This window comes from Melanerpes formicivorus, unplaced genomic scaffold, assembly GCF_026170545.1.
Source record: "Melanerpes formicivorus ecotype bairdi unplaced genomic scaffold, bMelFor1.0.p_v2 SCAF_6, whole genome shotgun sequence".
In the NCBI taxonomy this organism is placed as follows: domain Eukaryota; kingdom Metazoa; phylum Chordata; class Aves; order Piciformes; family Picidae; genus Melanerpes; species Melanerpes formicivorus.
Window position 1 is genome coordinate 25,371,540 of NW_027142358.1, and position 27,450 is coordinate 25,398,989.

The 27,450-nt window shown below is 42.4% G+C and overlaps 1 protein-coding gene across 6 annotated transcripts in view; it reads left to right on the forward strand.

Annotated features, from left to right (window-relative positions):
• TET1 (tet methylcytosine dioxygenase 1) overlaps positions 1-27,450 on the forward strand; it is a 76,270-nt gene that overhangs the window by 12,584 nt on the left and 36,236 nt on the right. For all 6 annotated transcript variants that reach the window (XM_068140162.1, XM_068140160.1, XM_068140164.1 and 3 more), the window contains exons 3-6: positions 7,733-7,783; positions 21,533-24,062; positions 25,170-25,260; positions 25,871-25,964. In XM_068140162.1, coding sequence (XP_067996263.1) covers positions 7,733-7,783; positions 21,533-24,062; positions 25,170-25,260; positions 25,871-25,964 — 2,766 coding nt within the window. The remainder of the gene's footprint in view (positions 1-7,732; positions 7,784-21,532; positions 24,063-25,169; positions 25,261-25,870; positions 25,965-27,450) is intronic.

Sequence of the window (27,450 nt, forward strand, 5' to 3'; positions counted from 1 at the left end):
GCTTTTTGGTATGCTTTTATTGAACCAGATGTGTTTTGTACAATGCATTTAGAGCTGCACTAGCAGCCTCCTTCATTTCTCATTAAATTCCATTTGAAATTTTAGAGTACTGCATGGAGGAAATGAAGTATTGCTGACATTTAAGAACATGTCATGTATTTTCTTATTAAATTGTATTTGAATGAAAGATGGTGCCTTTTCAGCTGTACCTAGAAGCAAACCCTGCCTCCCTTCAGAAACAGTGCTCTGAGAAAATGAAAGAGGAAAGTATTTCTACAATATAGATACGTGACAAGAGGTCTTTAAAGATGTGGAGATGCAGGGGGAGGTGTTAGAGGATGGGAAACACTGCATCACTGTTCAGCAGCTATCCTTTAGATAGGATTGTAGCACTCTGGAAGGGAAGCCCATTGTGAGTTGTCAAACTGGTAGGACTGGGTCTGCAACAGCTGGGACTTCTATGACAGTAATGTGCTTCAAATAGAGGGCAGCTGGGGAAAACCCAAAACTGTAGGTCTCTGTCCATGGTATAGAAAGATAATGTAATAATTTAGAGAAATGAGCTTGGCATCAGTGCATTCCTTGTTCAGAAAAGTCATTCGTCTCCCTTTCATGTTGGTGGAATGTAAGCACTTTTTGGAGGTGATTTACTAGAAAGGAGAGTGTAGGCAATAAACACACTCTGCATGAGCGTAATGTAAACATTGGTGTTTTACCTTAACAGGAATTCTCCTCTTATTCTAGCTACAGAAAGCAGAAGTCACAGTGAATCAGTGAGAGCTCTGTACATTAAATGGCTATAGGACAGGCACCCCAAGGGAATAAAGAGGGATTCACCTGAAAGTGTGGCACAGCCAGCCCAGCTGAACTGCCTCTATACAAATGCATGCAGCTTGGACAACAAACAGGATGAATTAAGGGCTACTGTGCTGTTAGAATGATATGACATAGTGGCTATTGCTGAAACTTGGTGGGGTGGTTCCCACAACTGGAACATAGGGATAGATGGGTACAAGCTCTTTTAAGGAGAGGCAGGGGAGGAGGGGAGGAGGTGTTGCTCTCTATGTCAGTGACAACTGGAATCAATGGAGCTCCACCTGGACCAGGATGATGAGCTGGTTGAGACCATACGAGTGAAGATTAAGGGGAAGACAGGGGAAGGTGATGTTACTGTAGGGGTCTGCTACAGGCCACCTGACAAGCAGAGCCAAGCAGATGAGGCACTCCACAAGCAAATAGAAGTGGCTTCACATTAACAGGCCCTGGTCATCATGGGGGATTTCAACCACCATGACATCTGCTGGAGGGAGAGCACAGCTAGGTGCCAGCATTCCAGGATGTTCCTGGAATGCATGGATAATAACTTCCTCCTCCAAATGGTAGAGGAACCAAAGAGAAAAGGTGCTATACTGGACCTTGTTTTCACCAATAGGGAAGGGCTGGTCACCAATGTGAGGCTCAGGGATAACCTTGGCTGCAGTGACCATGAAGCAATAGAATTTAAGATCCTCAGGGCAACTAGGAGGACGTATCCCAAGCTTGGGAGACCTGCCTGGATGAGGAAGGAGCTCCTGCACATGCTGGCACATAAAAAGAAACTCCACAAGGAGTGGAAGAGAGGACAGCTGGGATGGGGGACATAGAAGGAAGCTGCCTGAGCAGCAAGAGACCTGGTTAGAAAAGCTAAAGCTCAGTTAGAATTAAATCTAGCCAGGGAGATCAAGGGGAACAATAAACATTTCTATAGATATATTACTGGTAAAAAGAAGACTAGGGAAGGTGTGGGCCCTCTCAGAGAGGAAACAGGTGAGCTGGTGATGAGTGACATGGAAAAGGCTGAGGTTCCCAATGACTTCTTTACCTCAGTCTTCACTGGCAAGGGCTCCAGCCACACTCCCAGAATAATGGAAGATAATGGCAGGCACTGGAAGAAGGAATTGCCCATTGTGAGTGAAGATCAGGTTTGTGACCCTGTGAAGAACCTGAAAGCGTTCAAGTCCATGGGACACGATGGGATACACCCTCGGGTGCTGAGGGAACTGGCAGATGAGGTTGCTAGGCCACTCTCCATCATATTCCAAAAGTCATGGCAGTCTAGGGAAGTCCCCACTGACTGGAAAAGGGGAAACATAACTCCCATTTTCAAGAAGGGAAAGAGGGATGACCCAGTCAGTCTCACCTCTGTGGCCAGTGAGATCATGGAACAGGTCCTTCTGGAGGCACTGCTGTGGCAAAAGAATAATGAAGAGGTGACTGGGCACAATCAGCATGGCTTCACCAAGGGCAAATCCTGCCTGACAAACCTGATGGCCTTCTATGACAAGGTCACAACATTAATAGATGAAGGCTGAGCAATTGACATCATTCACCTGGACCTGAGCAAAGCCTTCAACACTGTCCCACACCACATCCTGGTCTCCAGGCTGGTACAGTATGGGTTTGAGGGATGGACCATTCAGTGGATAAAGAACTGGCTTGATGGCTGCACCCAAAGGGTGGTTGTCAATGTGTCCAAGTGGAGGCCAGTGACAAGTGGAGTCCCTCAGGGATCAGTCCTGGGACCAGTCTTGTTTAACATCTTTGTTGGTGACATGGACAGTGTCATTGAGTGCACCCTCAGCAAGTTTGCGATGACACCAAGCTGTGTGGTGCAGCAGACACGCTGGAGGGATGCCATCCAGAGGGACCTTGGCAGGCTGGAGAAGTGGGCCTATGACAACCTCATGAAATTAAACAACATCAAGTGCAAAGTCCTGCATCTGGGTCGGGGTAATCCCAGGCACCAATATAGGCTTGGCAGCGACTGGCTTGAGAGCAGCCCTGAAGAAAAGGACCTGGGGGTGCTGGTGGATGAGAAGCTCAACGTGAGCCAGCAGTGTGCACTTGCAGCCCAGAAAGCAAATCACATCCTGGGTTGCATGAAGAGAAGCATAGCCAGGAGGTCGAGGGAGGTGATTCTCCCCCTCTACTCTGCTCTGGTGAGACCCCACCTGGAGTACTGTGTCCAATTCTGGAGCCCCTATTACAAGAAAGATCTGGAGGTGCTGGTACGTGTCCAGAGAAGGGCCACAAGGAGATCAGATAGCTGGAACACCTCTCCTATGAGGACAGACTGAGGGAGTTGGGGCTGTTCAGTCTGGAGAAGAGAAGGCTCTGAGGAGACCTAATTGTGGCCTTCCAGTATCTGAAAGGGGCCTCCAAGGAAGCTGGTGAGGGACTTTTTAGGGTGTCAGGTAGTGATAAGACTAGGGGGAATGGAGCAAAACTAGAAGTGAGTAGATTCAGATTGGATGCTAGGAAGAAGTTCTTCACCATGAGGGTGGTGAGACTCTGGAACAGGTTGCTCAGGGAGCTGGTGGAAGCCTCATTCCTGGAGATTTTTAAGGCCAGACCGGATGTGGCTCTGGGCAACCTGCTGTAATGTGAGGTGTCCCTGGCCATGGCAGGGGGGTTGGAACTGGATGATCCTTGAGGTCCCTTCCAACCCTAACAATTCTATGATTCTAAGTGTTGTGAACTCTAGTTCACAGCCCTTCTGCATAGCAATATTGTTGTATGTAATGCCCCTCTTCATGAAGGCTGCTTGCTTAGGAGCTGGTTAAGAAAACATTCTAGAGTGTGTGTGTGTGTGTGTGTAAATAATTTGCTTACAGAATTTCTGGAAGGAGCAGCTTTGAAAAGAACAGGAAAAAAAAAAAAAGGCTTGATACTGGGTTACCATCCCTCTCAGAATGAATAATGCTTCACCTTAAAAATTACATAAGTGTGTGTCTCCTCACATTTTTGCTTTTCCAAAACTGCCATTTTCTGAAACAGCATAGCAGTCACTGAAGGCTATTTCACAGCTCTTTTCTGCCAAAAAGCATAGTTTGTTCCAAGAGGTGGTCTGCTTTGCTGCCACTACATCCTCACATGTGTCAAGGATGGCTGACACATTGCAGCATGGGGCAACAATTTCTCAGGCTTCAAAGCCATTATACAAGTAGGGAAGGTGGTCCATTATTTTTTTCATTTTCCCTTGGGAAAAAAAAATCTGGTTTGCACAGGTAGCTGTTTCAGATGTAGCTGCACGTGCTGTGATGAACATACTGTTTTCTGGGTGCTTGCAGTCATTGATGGAGCTGTCTGTGGTACATGGTGTACTAGGCTCTGGCTGGGAAGGCATTCTTGGCTTTCATCTGGTTCCCAGCTGGGCTGTGCTCCCCTATGTGTAGCCATCACCCTGGCCCAGGAGTGTGCCAAGCTGAACAGCTCCACTTACTGAGGTGAACTTGCAGAATTTCCTAACATGCCGCTGGAGCTCCTCTTGCCCAAAAGTCTGTGAACGTAGAGGGCTGCTGCAGAGCTGCCACAAAACCAGTAGCTGTGGACAACCCGTGTCTCCCAAAGGCTGCTTTCTGCAAAGCTTGCCAATGTTTCAGGGGCTTATCTGGGCGGGGACCCCTGCAGTCCTGAAAGCACCTCCCAAGGTGGGCTTTGGCTTGTATTAGGTAATGAACCAAGTTAGATTTAGTGGGTCCTGAAGTTGACAAACTGAGGAAAAAAAATCCAGTCACTGAGTGCAAGTTCAGTGGGTTGACCAAGGTGTCTGGAGTCAGCTTATGTAATATCTGTAATCTGAGTAACATGGAAATATTTAACAACAATAAGAGCCTGCTTGCTTGTGGGTTTTAACATGTTGCCAAAACCCCAGATATATTTAGAGAGGATGCTGCAATTAGAATTGGTTGTGAACTGCCCAGTAAGGCATTCCTTGAGTAGAAAATGGTGGTTTAACAGGAAGCTTTCACAGCTACTCTCTGTCTTGGTGCAACTATTTATTTCTTTATTTTCTCAAGATTCCATATGAAATCTCTGCTTAAAACTGGAAAAGGGGGAAAGAATTATTAGAGCAGCTTGGTGCTTAAGGTTTTTTTTCTGATATGGACCAGGGGCTTGAACTTTGGTCTCTGACCTCCCATCTGTCTCCTCTTGAATTTCTGAAAGGTGTGCTCTGCTTTGGAACACAACAAAGTGGCAAAATCTTTAAAAAAGCAAGATGGAATTCTTGATTTCTAGCCAGACCTAGTTATAATAATGAAATTTAGATGCTGTGGTATTTATTTTACAATGGGCTCCAGAAATATGTAAGCCAGTTAAATTTTAAAATAACTACTCATTAAAACACTCCTCTTGAATGTGATATTGGAGAGCTTTGTAAGAGGATAGCATGTGGGCTTAGAGGAGTTAGGTAACATATGTGGCAAAGATGAGCAAAGATTTGTACAGCCTACCCTGAGGATACCGTGCGGGAAGTGGAGTGGAGCAGCTTACTCTTATTTTACACACAGATGCTCTGTGAGTGTGTAAAACAATTACAACTCTCACTTCTCTGCCATTCTCTGTGATCCTGGGCATGGACTTCAATGCAGCCTAAACTGCAGGCAAACGGGTTATTCTGAGGTCTAGTTAGAATCACAGAATCAATAAGGCTGGAAAAGACCTCAGAGATCATCAAACCCAACCTATCACCCAACACCTCCTGACTAACTAAACCATGGCACCAAGTGCCACATCCAATCCCCTTTTGAACATCTCCAGGAATGATTATTTTCAGAGGATGTGATTAAGAAAGTGTCTGTTCTATGCTCCTTATTTTATGTGCTGTTTCTTGCAGCTTTTACAGAGCTTTTTTTATTTGAAGAAGTTTTTCCTTCCCTGTGTAGCACTCATCCTAACAGGAGGGGAAACTGCCTAACAAGTAAACCTGAAACTCCTGCCTACATGCTGTCCAATGTGTACAATGACTTGGGGACTAAATCAGAACACTGGGTCTTAGGTTTCAAACAAACTATTTTTTTTAAATTTTCCCCCCTCACCCCCATCCCCTTGGCAGTAAAGCATCTTAAATAGCCACAACTTTAAAGCCAATCAGGTCACCAAGTATATGTACCTCTCTCTGTTTTATTATGCTTAAAGACCTGTGCAAACTTGTATCTTGGAAAACAGTGCAAACCAATTCTTTTATCTTACCTCATCCTAAATCCTATTTCACACAGTGCTCTAGTGCAACAAAGATCTTACATGTGAGGTAGCATCAGACTACACAAAAGGACAAGGACTTTCTCTGACTGAGCATTTGCACTGCTTAACTGATTGGCACCAATAACTGGACAGGAATTACACTTGTAATTTAGCAGTAGATAAAGAAGGCAGTTTTAAATTGCAGTCCATAGCTGCTGAAAATATTTTTTTTTACACTGTTTTCATGTGTAGTGCATAAATCTGTGGCAAATTTCTGGTTAGATGTCAACTGGAAATGGTTTCAGTCAAGCCTGCAGTGACTGATGGTGTGTTAGAGATCTTATTTGTTGTCTGTGGTTAACAAGCGTTTGTCTGACGCACTAGGGTGTGGTGGGAAAACTTGGAGTGGCGACCTCTCCATCCTTCTTCCAATGGGATGAATGTTTTAAGCAGGTAGAAATATGGGAACCTAATTGTATATTATGTTTATACGCTGACATGTTCCCATCGTAATCTGTTTGCAGCAGGTGGGTTGTTAGATGTGACACAACTAGGTGAGGACAAAGCCTTATCTTTCAGCTGGGACATGTGGGTTGTATGCAGCAGGATATGGTGCACAGGCAAGGTCTGAGTGAGCATGGTGGTGGTGGAGTCTAGTGGGTGCTGCATTCCCACACCTATGCAGAGTTGTTGGAGTGGACTGGTGCCTTGCAGCTGATCCCTCAGCTTGGGACAGCTGTCCAAGCCTTCGGCTGTGGGTTCCTTCAGGTGACCACTGGTTCTCAGTCCCTCCAGGACCAGCTGAGGTGTGTTGGAGAGCTCTATCGGTAGAGTCTCCCTGGCCATTTGGTCTTGTGTACACACCCCTGGGGCCCGGGGGAACCCTGCTGCGTCTGTCCCTGTCCAAGGCTTAGCGCGCACACGTGCATCCCTGCGTGTGCATGGAGGCGGCACGCGTGCGGCTGCACAGGCGCCGTGTGTCCTCGTCTGACCCCGCATGCAGCAGCACTTGCCCAGCCCGGAGACCCCGGGACCGTTGCCCAGGTGGCTGCCCTGCACACCACACTGCACCGCACACCACCCCCGCCGCGGGCCGGCTCCGCATCCACAGGCGCGGTGAGTCCGTACCGCCTCTTGCGGGCGGCTGCTGCGGCGCCCGCACAGGAGACCCTTTGTTTGGGCAGGGTCGGCACGAGCGCGGCAGGAGGCGTGCGGGAGGCGGCCCGCGGCGGGGGGGGCGCTGCGGGCCGCAGCCGCCCCCACCATTGGCTGGCAGCAGCTCGTAGCTCCTAGCGACGACGGCATGCCCGCGGCGCCGGGAGCGCGCACGGGAGGAGGGGGCGGGGCAGCAGTGCGCGCGCCCGCCTGGCCGACCGCGGCGTCTCCGCACGAGGCTCGCGCCCGCGACGCCGCCTGGAGGAAGGCGGCGCTGCGGCAGGAAGCAAGATGGCCGCCCCGCGGGCGCCACTGTGAGGAATGCGGGGCACCAGCGAGGCCGGCTCCAGGGGGGCGGCGGCGGCGGGGCCTCTGCCCTCGGCCGTCTCCGGCGTCGCCGTGTGTCGGGGTGGCGGCGGCAAGGCCGCGTAGAGCCGCCGCCAGTCCTCTGAAGTACTGCATGTAAAGCATTCTGGGTATTTTAATTAAGAAATAATTGCAGTTCGATAATAAAACCAGAGGTGACTGCTTTTGTGACCACAACTTATTCTGCAATTTGATGTTTTTTTTTTAGGTCCCAACTGAAAACAAAAGACCTCAGAGGAGGAAGCAAAGAATTTTAAAGGTAATCGTTGATTGCGTTCATATTTATCCCTTCCCATTTTAAGCAGCGTTTTCTTGTCATCAAGATCAGGAAGCCAAAGGGTTAACTGCTGGGAAGGGGCACTTTTCAGCTATTCAGGAGATTAGCTAATTTTAAAAGCACAGAACATTTCTTTTCATCCCCCCTCCCCTTTCTCTCCAGTATGTTGTGTACATATGTGAATCTTTCAAAAGCACAAGTCTGCTGACAAAAAGTTTGCTTTCCCCTGCATTGAAGATTCACTTATAATTTCCTCTAGTTTCATACTTCCAAAGGTAATAGCTAAATGCTTTTTGGGGCGTTTTTTAGTGTGCAGATTTTCTGGCATCTGAAATTTAATGTGAATAGTCAATGCTGTAATACAAACGAAATGAACAAAAGTGGAATTTTCATGTTTACTGTAGTTTTGATTTCCATTACTATAGTTGTGATTTCCTTTTTTTCTTGAAACTTTAGTGCACATCAAGTGAAACTGAAAATTCTGTGAACTTAAAACGGGCTTCAGTTTCACGTGGTATAAGGTTTCTTTTATGATTTTTAAGATGGCTATCTTTGATGGTAACAAAAGATTGGTGTTTCAGATGGAAATGTTTTAGCTTCTGTAACAAAATTCAGACTTGCTACACTCGTGCCTAATCTTAATTAATTTATTTTTTAAAGTAATGGTTAAGCATATGGATATTGTAATTTTTTGAGTTAGTCTTTAGGATATTTTGAATAGAAATAAGTCATTAATTCTGTTGTTGTAAACTAGCATGTTGGAGGATGGATGATGCAAGCAAAATGGGTAGTATGTGCAAGATGAAGCTAAGCAAGATAAGGAATAATAGTTGTTAAACTTTGAGGAACTATTTTCTTATAACAGCTACATGTAATATAGTTTAGTATTGTTTTAGTACATTAACATTTCAGAAGTTATTAGACAGTGGAATTGATAAATGCTGAATGTCTGTGGTGTGATTTTTACTTGAAAAAATCTTGACTTTTTGTTTCAAATGTCTGGTTTATGTTCATTGTTGCACATTACAGAAACTTCCTTAAAGGAGTTAGGATTTCGTAAGATGAAGCAACGTTAAAAAATTAAGCAAGGAGAAAATATCCTTATTTGACTTGCAAGTGTGTCCAACCTCAAAGGTGTCTGTCTTTTTATGTGGGAGTAGTTGTGCAAGCCATCTCCCTGTGTAACGACAGTTACTGTAATTGCACAATGCTAATAAGTGCTTTTCCCCCCTTGCACTAATTAAATGAATCCATTAAAACAATAGCACTTTTCATCAAATAATGGATATGCTTTTAATGATTCATTTGAATTACTGCTGCTCTTGTGGCACACAGGTGTAGTTAAACTTCACCATTTGTTCATTCTGGGTTTGTTGTTGTTGATAGCACTGTGCAAAATAAAGGACTGTTTGTAAATATGCCCTTCAGCTTTGTGAGGTGTAATTGGTATGACAGCTGTTCTGTCGGAAGTGCGAAGGACCTCACTTATTGTGGTGGCAGCAGATACCTTGTGTTAGGTCTCTGTCTACAGTAGGACTTCATAGCAGGTCTGCAGATTTGTCTCTTTTGTGTTCATTTTGCCACAGTTTCTGATTTGGTGGCAGGGCAGGTTGGTCTGTAATAAGATGCGGTCATTCCTCTCCTTTCCAAGAGCCTTCTGAAGAGTTTGGTTCTTGGTTTGGCTCTTTTTTATGTTTTTTTCCCCTTGGCTTTTAAATGGAAAGTTTTGTCTGGTTTTGTGTGCGCGCGTAGTGGTCTATGTTAGTCATTCCACTTGTATTTATTTCTGCTCTGACTTTGCTGAATTGAGTCTGCAGTGTTTGCTTTTGGGGTTTAGGTACAGTTCTTTGTGTTTTCCAGTATTTTCCTTTGTTTTGTGGTGCTCAAGTGTATTTTGTAAATGTTTGCTCACTTGCATCTACCAAGTCAGTCATGGTACCTCTGAAGGCATCTCATGAAACATCTAGGTTTGGAGTGGTTTTTTGTGTTTTTTTTTATTGGAGAGGGGAAGGGTAGTTGGTCATCCTAAGTTAGGTTGCAGCGCTCTGTCAGCTGCAGTAAACTTGTAAAGGACTCTGCAAATTATGCCAATTTTTCTAAGGGCATTTTTAGAAATACCACTCTAACACGGCCTTTGCTGTTGGTGAGACTGCCATGTAAAGTGGTATTGTGTTGATTGAATAACTTCAGCATCTGATTTAATGATCAGTGGTGCTTGAGGACATCTGACCTTTTAAAAACTTTAATTCTTCCCCCTTTGTGTTTTGCTTCAAATATTAGTGTAAACTTTCTTGAAGGAGGATTTGTAGTACTTTCTTTCAGAAATGCATGGAATTAGTATTTCTCCAATCCTACTAAATTTTACAGATTTCCTTGGAGGGCTAGTGCTCTTTCTAATTGATAGTGATACATGGTATTATACTGTGCCCTTTGTTTGATCTTGGTCATTTTCCACACTTGTTTTTCTGTTCTGGTTGTTGTAGGAGGGGTCACTTAGGAAACTTTTCTGTACAATAAATACTGTATTAGGTTCTTCATGTTTATTTTGAAAGAACATTTAAAATATTCACCTCTTCTAGCAAGCAAATGCTCATTAAAGAAAGAGTCTTTGTGAGTCCCATAGTAATGGATATAAAGGAAGGAATATACTCAGCAGTTTTCTTACTGTTTATGTTGCATGTTTTCCCCAGGTAAGCAGACACTTTAATTCCTGATAAAATCCATGTAGATAGGATTTATACTTAAAAATTAATTTACTTGCATTTCAGGAGGCATATTATATACCCATCCTCACTTGCTAGCTCTTTAACCACTTGCAGTGTTCTTACTTAGGGCAATGCACCACACCTCTCCCTAACAGTGAGGAAATGCTTGCAGTCATGTGCAAATTTATTAACAGAGAGCTCAGAGAAATGGACCATGACATTGTGTTGTCAGGGAGATCTGCACTTAGCAAGTAGAGATGGCAGTGGCACCAATCCCACAGATAAGGGTGCAGCTGATGAACAAGTACAGTCTGGTTTTTCTCCTGGCTTCTATGGAGTCAAGGCTGCCATTTGGATGCTTCCAGATGTTTGTTGCCTTAAAGGAGGCTTAAAATTTTAAAAGAAAAGATCACTGCAGAAGAAGAAAAAAAAAAGAAGAGAGAGATCCAGAAAAATATATGCAGTGCTAAGTGAGTATTGTAAGTGCATGCACATTCTTTGTTCTCTGACTGATTCTGTTTGCATATTTATGCATAAACACTGTAATGGCAATTGTGTATGCCAGAAAAGTGCAAATGATGCCTGCTAAACTGTAAAATCCCTTCAGCTTGAGCCAGAGACAACTCAATGTCTAGAACTTCTGGGTTGTTTATAAACATCATATTAGGAACCCATAAAAGTTTCATTTCCATCAAAGCTACAAATATATGCACATAAACCCCACAGTCTTTTCTTATCAAAAACAACTTTAAAGTTGGTTGGGCAGACATGCTTTTGCCCTTTTTATGATGCAGTTTCAGTTTTGCTGCCTAAAGAAATTAAAAACACGCTTTTTTGTCAAGGTTGTAAGAGTTCTTAAGAGTAAAGGAAAGTAGCTGCTAATGTTCATGATAAAGCTTTGAGCATGGATTGAGCTGATTTTGAACATTTATTGTAGATCATGGTGTATGTTTTAAATGCAGAATATCTGCCAGAATATTTAGCTGGATGAAATTCAATTTTATTTTAAAAGGGGGAAAATAGTAATAAGATATGAGTAAGTCATTGGATGGAACTGCATTGAAGTGGAATTTTACAGAGGAAGAAAACAAAATGATGTAATATCAGCTGGAAAGGACGTTGTCCAGAAAATATTTATCTTATTTTCTGTGGTTTTTAAAGGGACGTTATCACCTTAGAATGTGTTCCTTCAGTAAATACTGATTTAAATTACTTTGAGAATGTCTCAGCCTATTTCTTATGTGCCTTTTTTGTTCCCTTGTTTGATAGGAATGTGAGTGGCCTACACAAATGAGTTAATTTTAATTTTAAAAATAAATAATATTAAATTTGTTTAAAAACACCCAGGTATTGTATTTTTAAAGATATGCTCTGATTCTGACCTTTTCCAAGCTGGATGTGTGTCTGTCTAAGTGACACTTTCTTTGGTGCTTTGTAGGCTCATGCACCTCACTTGGTGAACACGCTTGATTACAGCTGTAATTTAGTAGCACACTTCCACGTGCAGCTTTCCCAGTACTCCACATGAATGCATTCCTGTGAACACAGGCAGCCCTTCCATTTTTAGTTTGTATGGTACTGATAAGAATCTTGCATTTCTAGACATTTTTTTGAATGGAATCTTAACAAAGAAGGCTTTTGTAAATGGTCTGTAAATTATTAATCATACTCTAGTAATTTTCTAATTGTTAATTTTTCCAGCCAGCTTCTGCACCAGTTGAAGTTGTCCCTTGTGGACTTTTTCTTGTGGTGCAGAGTGAGCAGCACAGGATACAGAGATGCTCTCGTTGCCTTGCACCCTGTTGCTGCAGAGCTCCCTTAGTGCTGCTCTCTCTCCTGTTCAGCTCCTTAGGACCCCTGCACTACTCACTCAGCAGCACTATCATGCTACTCTTTGCTCCCACATGAAGGGGACACTATCCATTGAGAGTAGGCTAGGGAGAAGTAGGATTTTTCTGTTTTAACATTTGTTGCTGTAGCAGAGCAGTTGGGAGGGTAGTGCTGTTCCTCATGGAATGGTGGAAGCAGAGGCACAATGAGCCAGAGAAGCATTGAGTAAGGGCAGGCTGAACCTAGTGATCAGAGTGGTTTTGAAGAACTTCTGCATGGTTTGAAGAGCTCTTTATGTGTATATCTTGACTGTCACTGTTTTAGTGTAGTGCTGGAACTCCCACTTCAGTGGATTTGTTCGTAATCAACAATGCCATAAAATCAGTAAAAGTAACACTGGCTGTGGTAAGGAAGGAAAATGTACACGTGTTAGTGAAGCTACAGCATTACAAAGTAAACACTGGTTTCTTATTCCAGGTACCTTGGTCCGTTGGTGTGATTTGCATTCACTAATAAATTACAAGCTTTATTGAGCATTGTACTTGCTGGATGTAATGTAGGCATTGAAATAATGCTTTGCTAATGAAAATAATCTCTTGTCAGATTGCTGTTTGTTTGGCCACGCATCTATAGATAGTAATACATAAAAGGAATCCAATACTGTATTGCTAAACAAGTTTTTAATTGCTTTTAGTAACCCATGCATGAGAAAGCCTGTGAAAAGCCCCCAAATTACTCAGCAGCACATTTTTCACTTCTGTGATTTTTTTTCCCCCCCTATCTGCAGTGTTGTTCTAATACTTTTAGTGTTACTGAGTATGAGAAAGTTAATTCAGCAGATATTACCACAGCAGCCTTTGACATTGGTATGAGCCTTGCCTGTGTCAAGACCAAAAAGTTTAATTCTTACTAAAATTTATGGTAGGATTTCATTTGGAAGAATCCATGCATTCTTATAGTGGTGTTTCCTTTTAACATGTCAAATATATGAAACCTAACCAATATCAGGAAAAGAAACCCCAGGAATTGCATACAAGGAACTAACAAAAATCACTTTTCATTAACTTGTCTAAAATTAGTATATAGTTGACTGTCCTTGTTGTTCTGGCAGCTTTAATCTCAAGCTTTTTAGAATGTTAGGATCTTTTCAGGCTGACTTAAAATTGGGTGGTTTGTGACCTGACACCTGACTGTAAATTCCTTTCTCAGTTGGTGTTTTGTTAGTGTTGTCTCTATTGTATTATGTTTATGCTCTGTAGTAAAGTTTGGCTTTAAGTTTAATTTTCCAAAAATAAAGGTTTTGCTAAACTTGTGAATAAGGGGAACAATTTCTGTGTATTTAAAAATGGAAAGTGTTTGCTTTTGGGGCAGATGATCAGTGTCTGAATGCTGCAGTGCAAACACCACTTCTTAAGTGCTACTCCGGAGCATCATTGTGTATTCTGGTATGTGAGTGAAAGATGGTACTCCTTTAGACTGAAAATAGGAGTTACACTGTGAATTCTATTTTGAGCTTTATTTAAACCATAGGTGTGCTTGCTCTGATTGACAAAGAAGATAAATATAATATGTAATTTTTTTTAGGCTTTTTCCATACGTCAATAAGCAAAACATAGTGCTGCAACCTTGTAGCCTTGGTAGCTGAAGTGATCAGTATGACTTGACTTCTTTCTGTTACCTTCATTGCTTGTCAATAACTTTTCTATTTCTGGAGAGTATTAGTTGCTCCTTTCAGTCTTGTGGCCCCTCATCAGATTTAAAACGAGGCTAGCATATACACATAATACAGATGTTTAAATTTGGACAAGACTTGTTGCAGTGTGTGCTTGGGACCTGCACTGGTATTTCAGAGTGAGGGGGAAATGGGATGTATATGAAGGCTGTTAGCACTGTTAACTTAGAGCAGCTGCTGGCCTGTAGTAATCTCTAAGTAATACAATTGGTTGTACAGCAGATGGTCAGGCACTTAAACTGGGCCCTAAATTAAGGAGCTGAGCATTTTTTTGTTAGATTGTAGAAACTGGAAGATGGTGTTATCTTAGCTGTTCTGATCTTTACTGAACTAAAAGGGAAGGAAAATTATGAGCTTGTATCAGTTTGTTTCACATGTGCTCACTTGAGTGGATGGGTTGTAACATTGTGTCAGCTTATTTGTATTAAACATGGTTCAAAAATACCTCAACTCCAGTTTAAAAATCCCCATGGATGGAAAGCGCATCAAATCACCTCTAACAACATGCTTAAAAGACTCTTTACTCTTTCTCTGTTGCTCTGCAAAAATGTGCTGCACTGTCACTCACTGGCCTTAATTTAGTCATTGAGCCTCGTTATACTCTTGTCTGCTAGAACAAGGAGCCTTTTGTTATCAGCCTGCATTTCCACAGAGCCTTAGCAGCAGTTTGTGGCTTTTGCAATTTTCTTTTTCTTTGGTAAATAGCAAAGACTGAACTTGAGGCTTTCACTTCAAGATGTTTCAGTGCTTTGTCATTCTTGTGGTCCTTCAAGCCCTCTCCAGCATATCAATGCCTTGTTTGAATTGGGTATGCCAGAATTGGACACTTTATTCCACTATCAGGTGCAAAAGTGCCAAGTACAGGGTAGAAAGTAACCCGTCCATTCCTAATTATATTGTTATTTATGCACCCAAGAATCCCACTAACTCTTTGGGCCATAAAGTTGCAACAGACGTTTCTATAGTTACTGTGAGGTTGATTATTGACCATGTTAATGTCCTCCCTAAAGGCCTTGCTTTCTAAGACAGAAAACTGCGTTTTTGTAAATCCAGTCCCACATCGTTGCTGCTAGATACACAACTTCACCTTTCGTGGTATTGAAATGTGTGCTTGCAGCTGGCTTCCCAGTTAATTTAGGGACCATCACGCCTGATCTTTTAGTTATTAATTATTTTCCTATCAGTATTTTCACCGTTCTTTCAGATCACTGCTAAAATTGTCCTACATAGCTGTGACCTGTTCCGTGAAGATCCTGTTAGGAACACTGTGATGATTCTCCATTTACAGTTAAGTGCCAGGCAGTGCTTTCTTAATGCAGTGGTGGTGGTTTCATAAATGAGTAGACCACAAGAGACATTAGCTAGGATGCATAAATTCAAAAATGGAATTTCTTTCATCTCTGCTCTTGAGTTAAAGCACATTGGGAATGGGTTGTATTAAGGAATACATATTGCTGCTGATAGTATAATTTTTCTTTTGTGGCTTAATTGAGTTGCCAGTGTTTCTTTGAGTGCTTGGTTTCAATGTTGAAGACAAATGATTGAGTAATTCAAAACACCAGTGAAAAACAAACGAAACCCAAAACCCAAACAAAATAAAAACCACCAAGCAAGATGTTTGTTTATATTTGCTTCTGTGGCAGAAAAAGTACTGTAATATTTGGTTTGTTGTTTTGTTGGTTTTTTTCCCCCCTTCTTTCTTAACACATCCTCTTCTTGGGTGCCTGTATAGGAGAATGGGGTGTCCTTCATTCTGCGTTTTTTCTTGCTCCTGTTCATAGCTTTCACAACCTAGAGCAGAGGGCTGATGGAAACAATATGAGCTTGTGAATGAGAGAGCCTATTTACAAGTAGTAGTCCAATAAATCCACCTCTCTGGGGGTCACCGTTTGAAGCTTTTAGAGCTTGAATTAGTATCCTGTAGTTCTTAATTTTATTAGTAAGTGTATCCTTTAAAATCTGATACTGTAGCTCTTCGTGATTCATTTCACTGAAGCTGTTACACAAGGTGGTCAGGAGGACTGTAGTAATGGTGTAAGGAGTGGAAGAGAGCAAAGATGTAGAGACTTTAAGGCCATAATGTACTTAATTCCTTGTTGAAAGACAAGGTAAGGAACTTTCCTGGTGGGGAGGCTGCCTAGTGTTTGAAGAACATAGTAAAGAGCATAAAATGGAGATGAAATGGAGGGGAGGGCTAAGCTGTTTACTCTTGTGGCTATGGATCTAAAAAAGCAAACCCATTATCAACTGTAGCAGACTTTCCAGCTGTTGTAAGATCCAGTGTGAAATGGTACCTGCTGTGATACTTAAGTTGGTGGGTTTGGATGCATTTGATACTGCAGGACAGAGGAGCTGGTAGTGAGTTCTCCTGAGTTTCCCTATAAACCAGCCTCTCTGCTGAAAGTAGTCTACCTCATTTTGCCAAGAGTAGAGGCTATTTGTTTCGATTGCAGTAGCTTCTAAACTGCAGAATTATTGCCTCTGCTGTCTCTCAGTGCTGTCTGTGAACATTGCTCTCTTGAGGAAGAAAACACCTTTCATGTGCAGGCTGTGTTACATTAATAAAGGGCCCCAAGCTGTTTCCCTGTGCTAAGACCTATGGCAAGTGTGCTATACCTGAACTGCTGTGGAAGTGCATTGTGCTAAGAGACTTTCACACCCATGGTTGTAAGGCAAGCATGGTGGTAATTGTTCTGTGCTTCTGGTGAGTTTCATTGCAATATCCTATTCCCAGCTTGCAGCCTGGCCCTGCTCAGCTGTTCTCATCTCTCTGCAATAATGTACAGCATGTTGTTGTTGTTGTCTATTAGGATAGACAAACATGACATAGTCTTAAACAGAAGTTTCTCCTTAAATGTGTTATTGTAGCTGCATGTATTTTGCAGCATCCTGCCCTACATTGGTCTTCATTCAAAGCAGCACGTGACTTGCTACATGGCCCACAGCATAAGCGACTGTTTATCCACACCTGTGCTTTGTCTTCTTGTCCTGTGCAGACCTTATCTTCTGATCCCTATATGCTGGTGTGTACAGTGAAAGTCCTGGATTCCACTGAATTTCTCCATGTCCTGGGGAATAGAGGCTGGAGAGGAGGAATAAGTTTCACAGGACTAAATAGCTGCTTCTCAGATGGCTGGTGTTTTCTTACCTCTTGGTGAAGCAGTGACATCTGGCAGTTGAATCATGAATAAAACACACTCTTAAAATGTTAGATGAACTATTTTTTCCCAAATAGTTTTTCTGAAATAAAAACTTCTGTTGTGGTATTTGAGCTGTGAGGAGCTGCCAGCTCTGTGCCAGTGTGGAAGGGCATATGAGGCTAGGTATATGGCTGCAGCAGGATCCAAGCTTAACCTGCTGCACTGCAGTGGAAAAGAGATGCAAAACACAAGCATTTCTCACCCATATGTCCTTTCATGTTGATGAATGTTGTGACCTTGGAAGGACTGTTTCTCAGGTCAGCCTGGTTATTGGTGCAGGCTAAGAGGTGCTAGCATTCTTTTGATCTATTGAGTACTGTATTCTCATGGGACCTGGACAGAGTCCTACAGGGAGGACTGGCTAGGGGGACTTGGCATTGGTTATCATGGAACTTGTTGCAAGTCACTCGTAGAGCCATTTCATCAGTAGTTCATCTGGGTGTCATCAGGTATTTCTGGTTTATGGGAGAAATTGCCTTGTTACTACCTATAGACTATGGCCTGCTCTCTGTGGCACAGAAGATGTGGAAATGCCTTTAGGGTAGTTTTAGCACTGTATTTTGATTGTGAATTGGTAAACTCCTTGCATTAACTCAAAGGCATCTTGTGTCAAAAGAAAAGTTGAGGTCTGAGCCTGTTCAGAACAGTGACATGATTTGCTGTAACTGGCTTTTGATGTGTACTGGAAGCATTAGCTCACCAGGTGAATTATTGTGTGTATAAGAGATAATGTCTGGTTGGAGTGTAAATAACAGAGCAATAGCTATGGCAGACTGTACTCTGGTTCCTGGCCTGATAGCACGAACTACTGTAGAGGATAAGCCTGACCATGATGTCTCCAGATAGAGCAGTGCTCTCTTTAATGAGAAAGAGAGGAAATTACTTTTATTGATCCAGTTTATGCTTCAGCTTTTCATTACACTTGTGTAAAAGATTTAGAAATCAATCAGATCAGACTCATGTGCTTAACTTCCATGAATTTTAAGACTGTTGCTTGGAATTGTTATCCTTCTCTGCAGTTCTCACTATGGGGTTTTTTGACTCCTGATTAAAGACTTGAGGATCGATTCTCATAGGTTGTTTATCTGCAAAAGGCTTTTGCTGCGCCATTACTTTAGCTCTGCCAGGCTTACATGGGGGAGAAGAATCAAATGAGCTCAGTCCCTGCTAGTATGTTTGCATTTCTTTTTAAGTTAGAAAGCAATAACCTTCCATATTAAAAACCACTGGGAAGTCTGGAGAGAGAGGAAAGAAAAAGATGTAATCGTTTGTAGGATTCGTTGTAGTTCAGCAACAGCAGAGACAAAGCAACACAGTGCTGAAAAGGAAGAGTTTGAGTTAAAAAAAAAACTAAAACTGATTTATTTTTACACACAGAAATGTTTATAAAAATGTGAAGCAAATCATGCCAATGATAGGATTCATCTGGTTCTTTTTTTTCTTCCTCATTGCATGTGGGCAACTTCTAGGAATAGTAGTGGAAATCATGATGTATGAGGAATAATTTTATTTTAAAAGAATTCTCCCTTACTGCTGGGATCACTGGGGTCTTGGGGGGATGCAGAAGTACACCTGAGCACTGCTAGCAGTGCTTTTTTTCCCTCAGATGGCAGCATTTTATTATTGAGTAGCATAGTTAAAAGGGAGGTGTGATGTCATTTTTGCATTTGGAGTCCTGTCAATGGACTCTGTGTCAGATGTTCTCATCTCTGCTGGTCACAGATGAACCTTCCTTTTTACCCCTACATCTCATTGCTCTTAAATTTACCAAACTTAGATTATTTTTTTATTAATGCTGTGAGTAACACTCTCTAAAAATTAAGAGAATACAAAAAATGTTGTCATGTTAAAAATATACAAATGCTGAGGAGTTATTTTAATCTATTTGCTTCCAGTTCTGGGCCCCTCAGTTTAGGAAGGATGTTGACTTGCTGGAACGAGTCCAGAGAAGGGCAACGAAGTTAGTGAGGGGCTTGGAACACAAGCCCTATGAGGAGAGACTGAGGGAGCTGGGGCTGCTTAGCCTGGAGAGGAGGAGACTCGGGTGACCTTATTGCTCTCTACAACTACCTGAAGGGGGGCTGTAAACAGGCAGAGGTTGGTCTCTTCTCCCAGGCAGCCAGCACCAGAACAAGAGGACACAGTCTCAGGCTGCGCCAGGGGAAGTTCAGGCTGGAGGTCAGGAGGAAGTTTTACACGGAGAGAGTGATTGCCCATTGGAATGGGCTGCCTGGGGAGGTGGTGGAGTCGCCGTCACTGGAGGTGTTCAGGAGGAGACTGGATGGGGTGCTTGGTTACATGGGTTAGTTGATTGGGTGGTGTTGGGTGATAGGTTGGACATGATGATCTTGAAGGTCTCTTCCAACCTGGTTTATTCTATTCTATTCTATTCTATTCTATCTCCTCAGCCTCTTAATTACCTGATTGCATACTTTTAATAACAGTTTTACATGGCTGAGAGAACTTTTGGACTGAGAGATTTTAGATATACTTGCTATATAGAGAGCAGTGTTATATCCAAAGTCAAATTAAGGTATCTGAAATTCACAGGCATAAAATTATGGGGGTTTACTTTTCCATGGTGGACCCTTAAAATATTTTCTGGTGCTGTTGCAGAGGCCTGTGCATCGCATTTACCTCAGCTAACAACAGAAATTGCTCAGTGAGTGTGGGAGTGTGGATCATTGATTGATAATCACCAGGATCCAGAGGAGTTCAGGCTCACAGTCTGTTAGGTGTCTGTGTGTAGTGAAACATTAAATAAGGTGTCTTTCTTTCCTATTGTAATTTCCATAGGCTCAACTTAGCTGCATAGGTGCTGCACATTTTTCCATGGCATTTCCATGAGAGTTTAGGATGCTTTTCTTCATATCCAGGGCATGCTGTGGATGCTTGGCTTTGTTTTTTATCAACTGGGGATTGACTGGGAGGTGAGCACTGGGCTCCAGATGGAGCTGGGTCTGTATGCCTTGTTTTGCTGGAGGGTTTCTGGCATTTCCATCTTGATGGTTATGATTAATCATAAATCTAATTTGCATTTGTTCTTCTGAGTTATTTTCTCAGAGAGGTCCCTGTGCTGTAGTTAGTATGGCCACAAAACCATGTCTGATTTAACCAAAGGTTTTGTATTGAAGTGGGTGCTGTTGTCTGGGAGTCATTAAGATGCACCATGCCAACGTATGATTAATTAAGCAGTTGTATTGCCTATGTCTGATTTAAAAAGCAGTACTGGTTTTCTCAAGTGGGGCTTAGGGCTACAGATATTTAAATGGCTTTTAGATGGTACTGTAAGATTAAGTACCAGCACTGTCTATTGTGAATTAAAATTATTTAGTAAATCTAATAGAAATCAAATGTTACTAATGTAATACAAGTTGGATTCCTGCCTTTATTGCAGTTTCTGCCTGAGTTCTTGTATTAATGTTTTTATTTTATTTTAAGTGCAATTGCCTAATTCCTTAATTCGTATCTATAATGCTGTCTTAAGGTCAGGATTCTTTCCAGGGCACAGTATTCTGACTCTGTCTAGATTTTGACATTTCTTCAATGACATGAACTGTACAATACCACGAAGACGAAGAGTATATTTAACCTGCTGTTGTTAAGGATGGCTCACATGAGAGATGGTTCAGAAAGCTGGAAGTTCCCATCTAAATACTGAAGGTAAATGCAGTGTTTAGAAGGTAACTTTCAGGTGAGCTGATGCTGATACTCTGGCCATTTCAGCTTAGGTTTTTCCTTTGTTTGTAAGGGCTTACAGCTAAGCCTGAAAACCAGTCATTCTTGATGGTGAGTCTAACCAGGTGTTTCATCAGCTAATTGGACAGGCCAAATGGGTATAGCTGCACCAAATTACTATTACACTTTCTGTGGTACAAGCCTTTAGATTTCAGTCCTGCTCTGAACTGAAAGGAGGGTTTCATCTGCTTATGCAAATTCATTAAAAACTGACTCCTTAGATCTGATTCAAAATGGTAACATTCTTATCTGTTCATTTGGTTTAGTCTCCCACCACCACGTGCGTGTGCTTGCTGCTTCTGTTCCCTAACAATAGGGAAAAATAGGCATAAATATAGATAAGGCCTTTAGGCTTCAGTGGGTTTTTACGACTTCCTGGGCTGCTTTTCCAATGTCTGTGCCTCTGATTAATCAGGATGTTCCTCATATCTGCCAAAGTAGGGTTTAATTGCTGTAAATCTTATGCTTCTTATTTTCAGTTGTTTTGAACAGCTTTTACAACTGGTTTTTTGTTATTATTTTACAGGCTAATTTAGAAAACAAACCAGTAAATGGCCGCAGACCAGAACTCATGGAATGCAGTATATGTGGTCATGGTGAAAAGTACAGGGCAAAACCAAACCAAGCAGTACCCATTGAAAATGTGCAGTCTAAGGAGAAAGGAAGAATGACAGGCTTAGAAGCAGAGAAGTGGGCACATAACGAGAAGCCATCTTTTGGTGTCCACGTCAATGGAGATAACCATGCAAATGTGGTGGGCACCGAACACTTGAAAAACGTTGAGGACAGTGAAAGCACAGTCCCTCCCAGTCAGTTAGCTGAGCCAAAAAAATCATTTGCACAGACTATCAAAAATGGCATCAAACCTCTATGTTATCCACCACCAGAAGCAGTTGCTTCGCTGAAAGAAGTATCCCTCGAAGAAAGGACAGATTTGACAAGCGGCTCCCATATGCAGTGGATGAAAGGTACCAATGTGAATAGTGTAGTAAACAGTCTGACCACAGGCGTGGGCTGTGTTCACCCAGAGAAAGAAGGAAATCCTTTAATGAAAGCAGAAAACTGCACTTGCAGCATCTTTGGGGATTCTGAGAAGTCAGTTTTGCAGACGAGTTCTGGTTTGGATCTGCAGGAAAGCTTGTGTTGTCCTTCACTGCCTGAAGAGGAAGTGCATGTAGGGAAGGACGCCTCTGAGGTACCTAACACACAGACACAGCATGAGGATATTTCGCTCCAGCCAACTTTCCTGTCCCTGATTAAAAACAGAAATTTAACCATCGAGCAGCTTGTAGCTATTGAAGCTTTAACACAGTTATCTGAAACCCCTTTAGAAACCTCACCAGCTAAACCAGAAAGTACTGAATGTACAAAAGAATCGACTTCCAGCTTGCTCCATAGTTATAAAAGGGACATCTCATCCTCCTTCACATCTTCTGCATTAAAAGAAATCAAAGACACTTACTTACAGAATGAGCAACAGCTCTTGGCTCACTGTGTTCCCTCACAGAAGCAGCTCCCTAATAAGGCAGTGTTATACAATGGCCAAAGTTCAGTTTCTGAGTTGTGTGAGAAACCTGCCTACCCAACTGGTGAGATGTATAAATTACAGTTACTCTCAGGAGATACTGAAACTTTATCTGACTTAACATCTAATTCAAAGTCATTTTCAGGATATACCAACAAGAAAAATTACACTTGTGATCCAGTCACTCTCGCACAGTATTGCAGTGCCTCACATAACATCCAGCAAACAAGTAACAGCTTGGAAGCTCTTGGTCAGTTAGAGCAAAAGCCAAGCTGTAATGAATTGAAGTTGGAAGCTAGTTCTTTATGTAAGGAAGGTGGAATTCACAGCCAGGATGAAGAGGATGTAGCTGCACAACTCACTCAACTCGCAGCGCTAATTGAATCAAACCAGACAAATTCAGAGCAAAAGAATGACATAAAGGCATCGCTGCTTAATCTAATATCACATGAGAAGCAGCCAAAATACAACCAAGATGTGCTGCAGAAAAAAGAATCTGTAATTTTTAGGAATAATTATAGTTCCTTACTGTTAAAGCAAAAACAACCAACAAATAAAAAAGGAAATGCAGTGCCATGGAAACCAAGGCCCAAAAAGAAGCCTCAAGAAGCACGCTATCAACAAAATAACCAAAACCAGCTAGAACTGTTGTCATGCCAGCATAATGAGTTGCAGGACATTTGGATATCATCAAAGCTGCACAAGCTTGGTCAAACCATGCCACAGGATTCGAGAATAGCTCCATCTGAAAAAAAATCTCCAAGAGCCAAAGTCCAGAGAGTACTGCACCAAAATACTTCAGTATCACAAGAAAAAACTAGATTATTTCTCCCACAAACGCAGATAAAATTCCATAGATGTTTACCCGAGGTACCGCAAGAGAGGAAAAAAGACAGATCGTTTGGCTGCGAAGTGGTGAATGAGCAAATCAAAACTTCAGGCTCCAGTGACCTACTGGGCAGTGATCCACTGAAAAATGAAGTCGTTGCACGTAACCAGCATAGCAACCTGTCCTCCCGTAGTCCTCTGTCTGTGTCACAGTTGAAACCAGCTTCCTTATTGAACAGACCAAGTGCAAACCTACGGATGTTTACAGGAAAACACAATTCTCAGGTACAACAAACAGCAAACGTCAGTCAGACACATCCCTTGCCTCAAACTTTTAATCAGTCTAACCTGAGAACTAGTGAAACATGTAGTGAAGACAAAGCCTATATTCAGCAGGGTGCTGTCAGACAAGTAGAGCCCAAGTCGCAAGTGCTGCCTCTTCCCTGTGGTGGGGCCCAGGTACCAGGTGCTGTTGAAGCTCTCAGGAATATGGAGCACGCAAGTGAAGTGACCGCTCTGACATCAGCCAGTTCGGGTACCGAGCACCCACAGAGCACAGGCAACTCAGGGTGTTCTCCAGCAAAAAACACGCTCAGCAGTTTCCTTGAATCACCTATGAAGTTTCTTGATACGCCCACAAAAAATTTAATAGATACACCTACAAAAAAAGGACAGCCTGAATTGCCCACTTGTGACTGTGTTGGTAAGTCTTTTCAGGAATCTTTGGCTGTACCCTTCAGGTAGAAGTGTGTTCATGGCACTGTTCTCCCATTAGGAAATGGGAGGAAATTATTTTTTCCTTTCCTGTAACTTTTGCTTGGAGTTCGTTGGGCCTGCAGAGCACAGCAGAACTGAGTGTTTTTGCCATTGCAACTGGCAGGTTTAAATTCTTTGCTTACATTTCAACCCAGGAAGAAAGGGTGGGGGTTGTTATGTCATTGCACCAACTAGTGCTCTGTGTGAATTTATTTGTAGTATATCAGCTTCTCATTTTCGTAGTCTAGAACTAGTTTTTACCAAGATAGACTGTGTAAAACTTTCCCAGTGTATTGAGATGGTTGCCTAAATGCCGTTAGATAAGTGGCAGGGCATAGCTGTGTGTGGTTTATGTATTGTCTCCTGGTTGGTCCTGATGGCTGTTGTCACTTTGCCTTGAAGAGCCCATGCAGAGGGGAGAGGTAAGGTGTGGCTCAGGTGAGGCCACCTGTAATTAATGTTGCAAGATGATAGGTCGGATTGAGCTCAGTATTGGGGTTTTACAAATACAGCTTCATGGATGGCATTAGACATGCTGTGTTTTCAGACTAGCAAAGCACACAGGTGGAAGAACCAGGCAAGAGACTTACCAAAAAGTTGTTCACAGGCAGATTGCTTCAACTTTAACATTCTGGATTGTCAGAGTGCTAGTTAAGAGGCCTGGATGTTTTCTGTTTTGTAATATATAACTAACACTTAATATTTTATTTTTTTTTCTCCTCAATTCTCCTTTGTCTACAGCATTTTCCTCCTAACAAAGATATTGGGAAGCTTACTTAGACAATGCATGCCAGCTTTTGTAATGAAAATTGGTGAAGAATGCAAAATTACTACAATTTTGATTACCCCATTATATAAATCAAAAATACTGACAGATTAATAGGAGGAAACGAGTACAGAATAATTTTGATGCCTCTGAGGAGAAAACTCTGTCATTCTTTGTATTCATTTCATTTTAGGAACAAATTTGATGTATTGTAATTTAACTTGTAAGAAGTTTCTGTAAACCATTTCTAAGCACACTTGTAATGGTGTAAATATATTTTGCTTACAGAGCAAATAATAGAGAAAGATGAAGGCCCGTATTACACACACCTTGGGACAGGACCAAGTGTTGCTGCTGTGAGAGAAATAATGGAGAACAGGTGAGGAAAATTCAGCATTTAAAGCTCACAGAATTTTTGACTGTTTAAACAGGAAAGAAGGGTTATGTTTAGCTTTGTTCTTCCAAACTTTCTGCAGTACTCATTTTTAAAGTGTTTTCCTGTTCAGATGTGCATGAAGTGTGAGCGCTGGCGTCTCAGTTCCAAACTTGTGTGTCTGCCCTGAGCTCTTGCAGCTTCAGGGTTGCTTTTCAAGTGCAGTGCGTTCGTAACTGCTGTTGAAGTTAGCTGAAGTGACAGAGATCAGCAGCTGGCAGAATGAGGTTTTCAGGAGTCCTGCATTCAAAGAAGCTGTGGCAGAAGGGACAGAAGGATCACCTAGTGCACTAGGATTTACATGCAGATAACTTTTTCTACCCCAGATAATTTTTCCTTGGTATAACCTTGTTTTCAGGAGAGATATGCCAAAAATTACTCTTGCAAATAGGATTTTGAATGTAAAAACGATTTTTTTTTGGCATTATAAATATTTTTGTTTCTTCTGTTCTCAGTAGGGTAAAAATAAAACTGTTATTCTTGTTTTAGTGAAAATGTTTTAAAATTATCTGCAGCAATTTGTTCTACTCTTGAACTTTTTTTCTTTTTATTGCAGGTATGGAGCAAAAGGAAGTGCTGTAAGAATAGAGGTGGTGGTTTATACAGGAAAGGAAGGAAAAAGCTCTCAGGGCTGTCCAATTGCCAAGTGGGTAAGTTCTTGTGTTACAGCAGTAAAATTGTTGTGTGTTTCAAATATCAAACAACGTGTAATCATTGATATTAAATATAATCTGATCTTTAACAAGGATCTGGCTTTCAATTTAATTGTACAAATCTGTCTGAATGGTGACACTGAGGAAAAAGCTATTGATTTATTTCAATTTGTCGTGCCATGTTAGTCTGTGGTTTGAATGAGTGTGAAAGAGAGGTGCTTAAGAAAGTTAGCAGAGGTAACCAAAGATGTCGGGGTAAGAAGGCCCTGACAATGTGCAAAAGTTGGAGTGTCTAGTGAAATATGTTATTGGGAAGTGTGAAAGGGAGAAAAGAAGGGATGGTTGCTTAGGAGAGCTGGAAAGCTCATGCTAAGTTTTTAAAACCTTTCTCAGTTGTATGAACAACTGAAGAAAAGAGTATGATGGATGAGGAAGTTCCGTCTCATGTGCCATGGACTTCGCTGCTACTTCTGAGAAGCTGAACTCAACATTTGGAAATTTTAATGTTGTGGTGATAGTTTTCATCAAGGTCTTGTCTCACAATGCTTCATAGGAGCTAGAAAAAGAGGTAACAGACACAAGCTCCAGGAGAGAGCTTGGAAAGACCTGCTTCTCCTTAATCATAGAATCATAGAACCAATAAGGTTGGAAAAGACCTCAAAGATAATCAAGTCCAACCTATCACCCAGCACCTCATGACTACTAAACCGTGGCTTCAAGTGCCACGTCCAATCCCTTTTTGAACACCTCCAGGGATGGTGACTCCACCACCTCCCTGGGCAGCACATTCCAATGGCTAACAACTCTTTCTGTGAAGAACTTTCTCCTCACCTCAAGCCTAAACTTCCCCTGGTGCAGTTTGAGACTGTGTCGTCTTGTTCTGGTGCTGGTTGCCTGGGAGAAGAGACCAACCCCCACCTGGCTATAACCTCCCTTCAGGTAGTTGTAGAGAGCAATAAGGTCTCCCCTGAGCCTCCTCTTCTCCAGGCTAAGCAATCCCAGATCCCTCAGGCTCTCCTCGTAGGGCTTGTGCTCAAGGCCTCTCACCAGCCTCGTTGCCCTTCTCTGGACATGTTCAAGAGTCTCAATGTCCTTCTTAAATTGAGGGGCCCAGAACTGGACACAGGACTCACGGTGTGGCCTAACCAGTGCTGAGTACAGGGTCACAATGACTTCCCTGCTCCTGCTGGCCACACTATTTCTGATGCAGACCAGGATGCCATTTGCCCTCTTGGCTACCTGGGCACACTGCTGGCTCATGTTCAGCCAGCTTCAGCCAGAACCCCTAGGTTCCTTCCTGTCTGGCTACTCTCCAGCCACTCTGACCCCAGCCTTTAGCACTGCATGGGGTTGTTGTGACCAAAATGCAGCACCTGGCACTTGGATTTGTTGAATGCCATCATGTTGGACTCTGCCCATCTGCCCAGTCGGTTGAGGTCCCTCTGCAGAGCCCTTCTACCCTCTAACAGACCAACATCTGCTC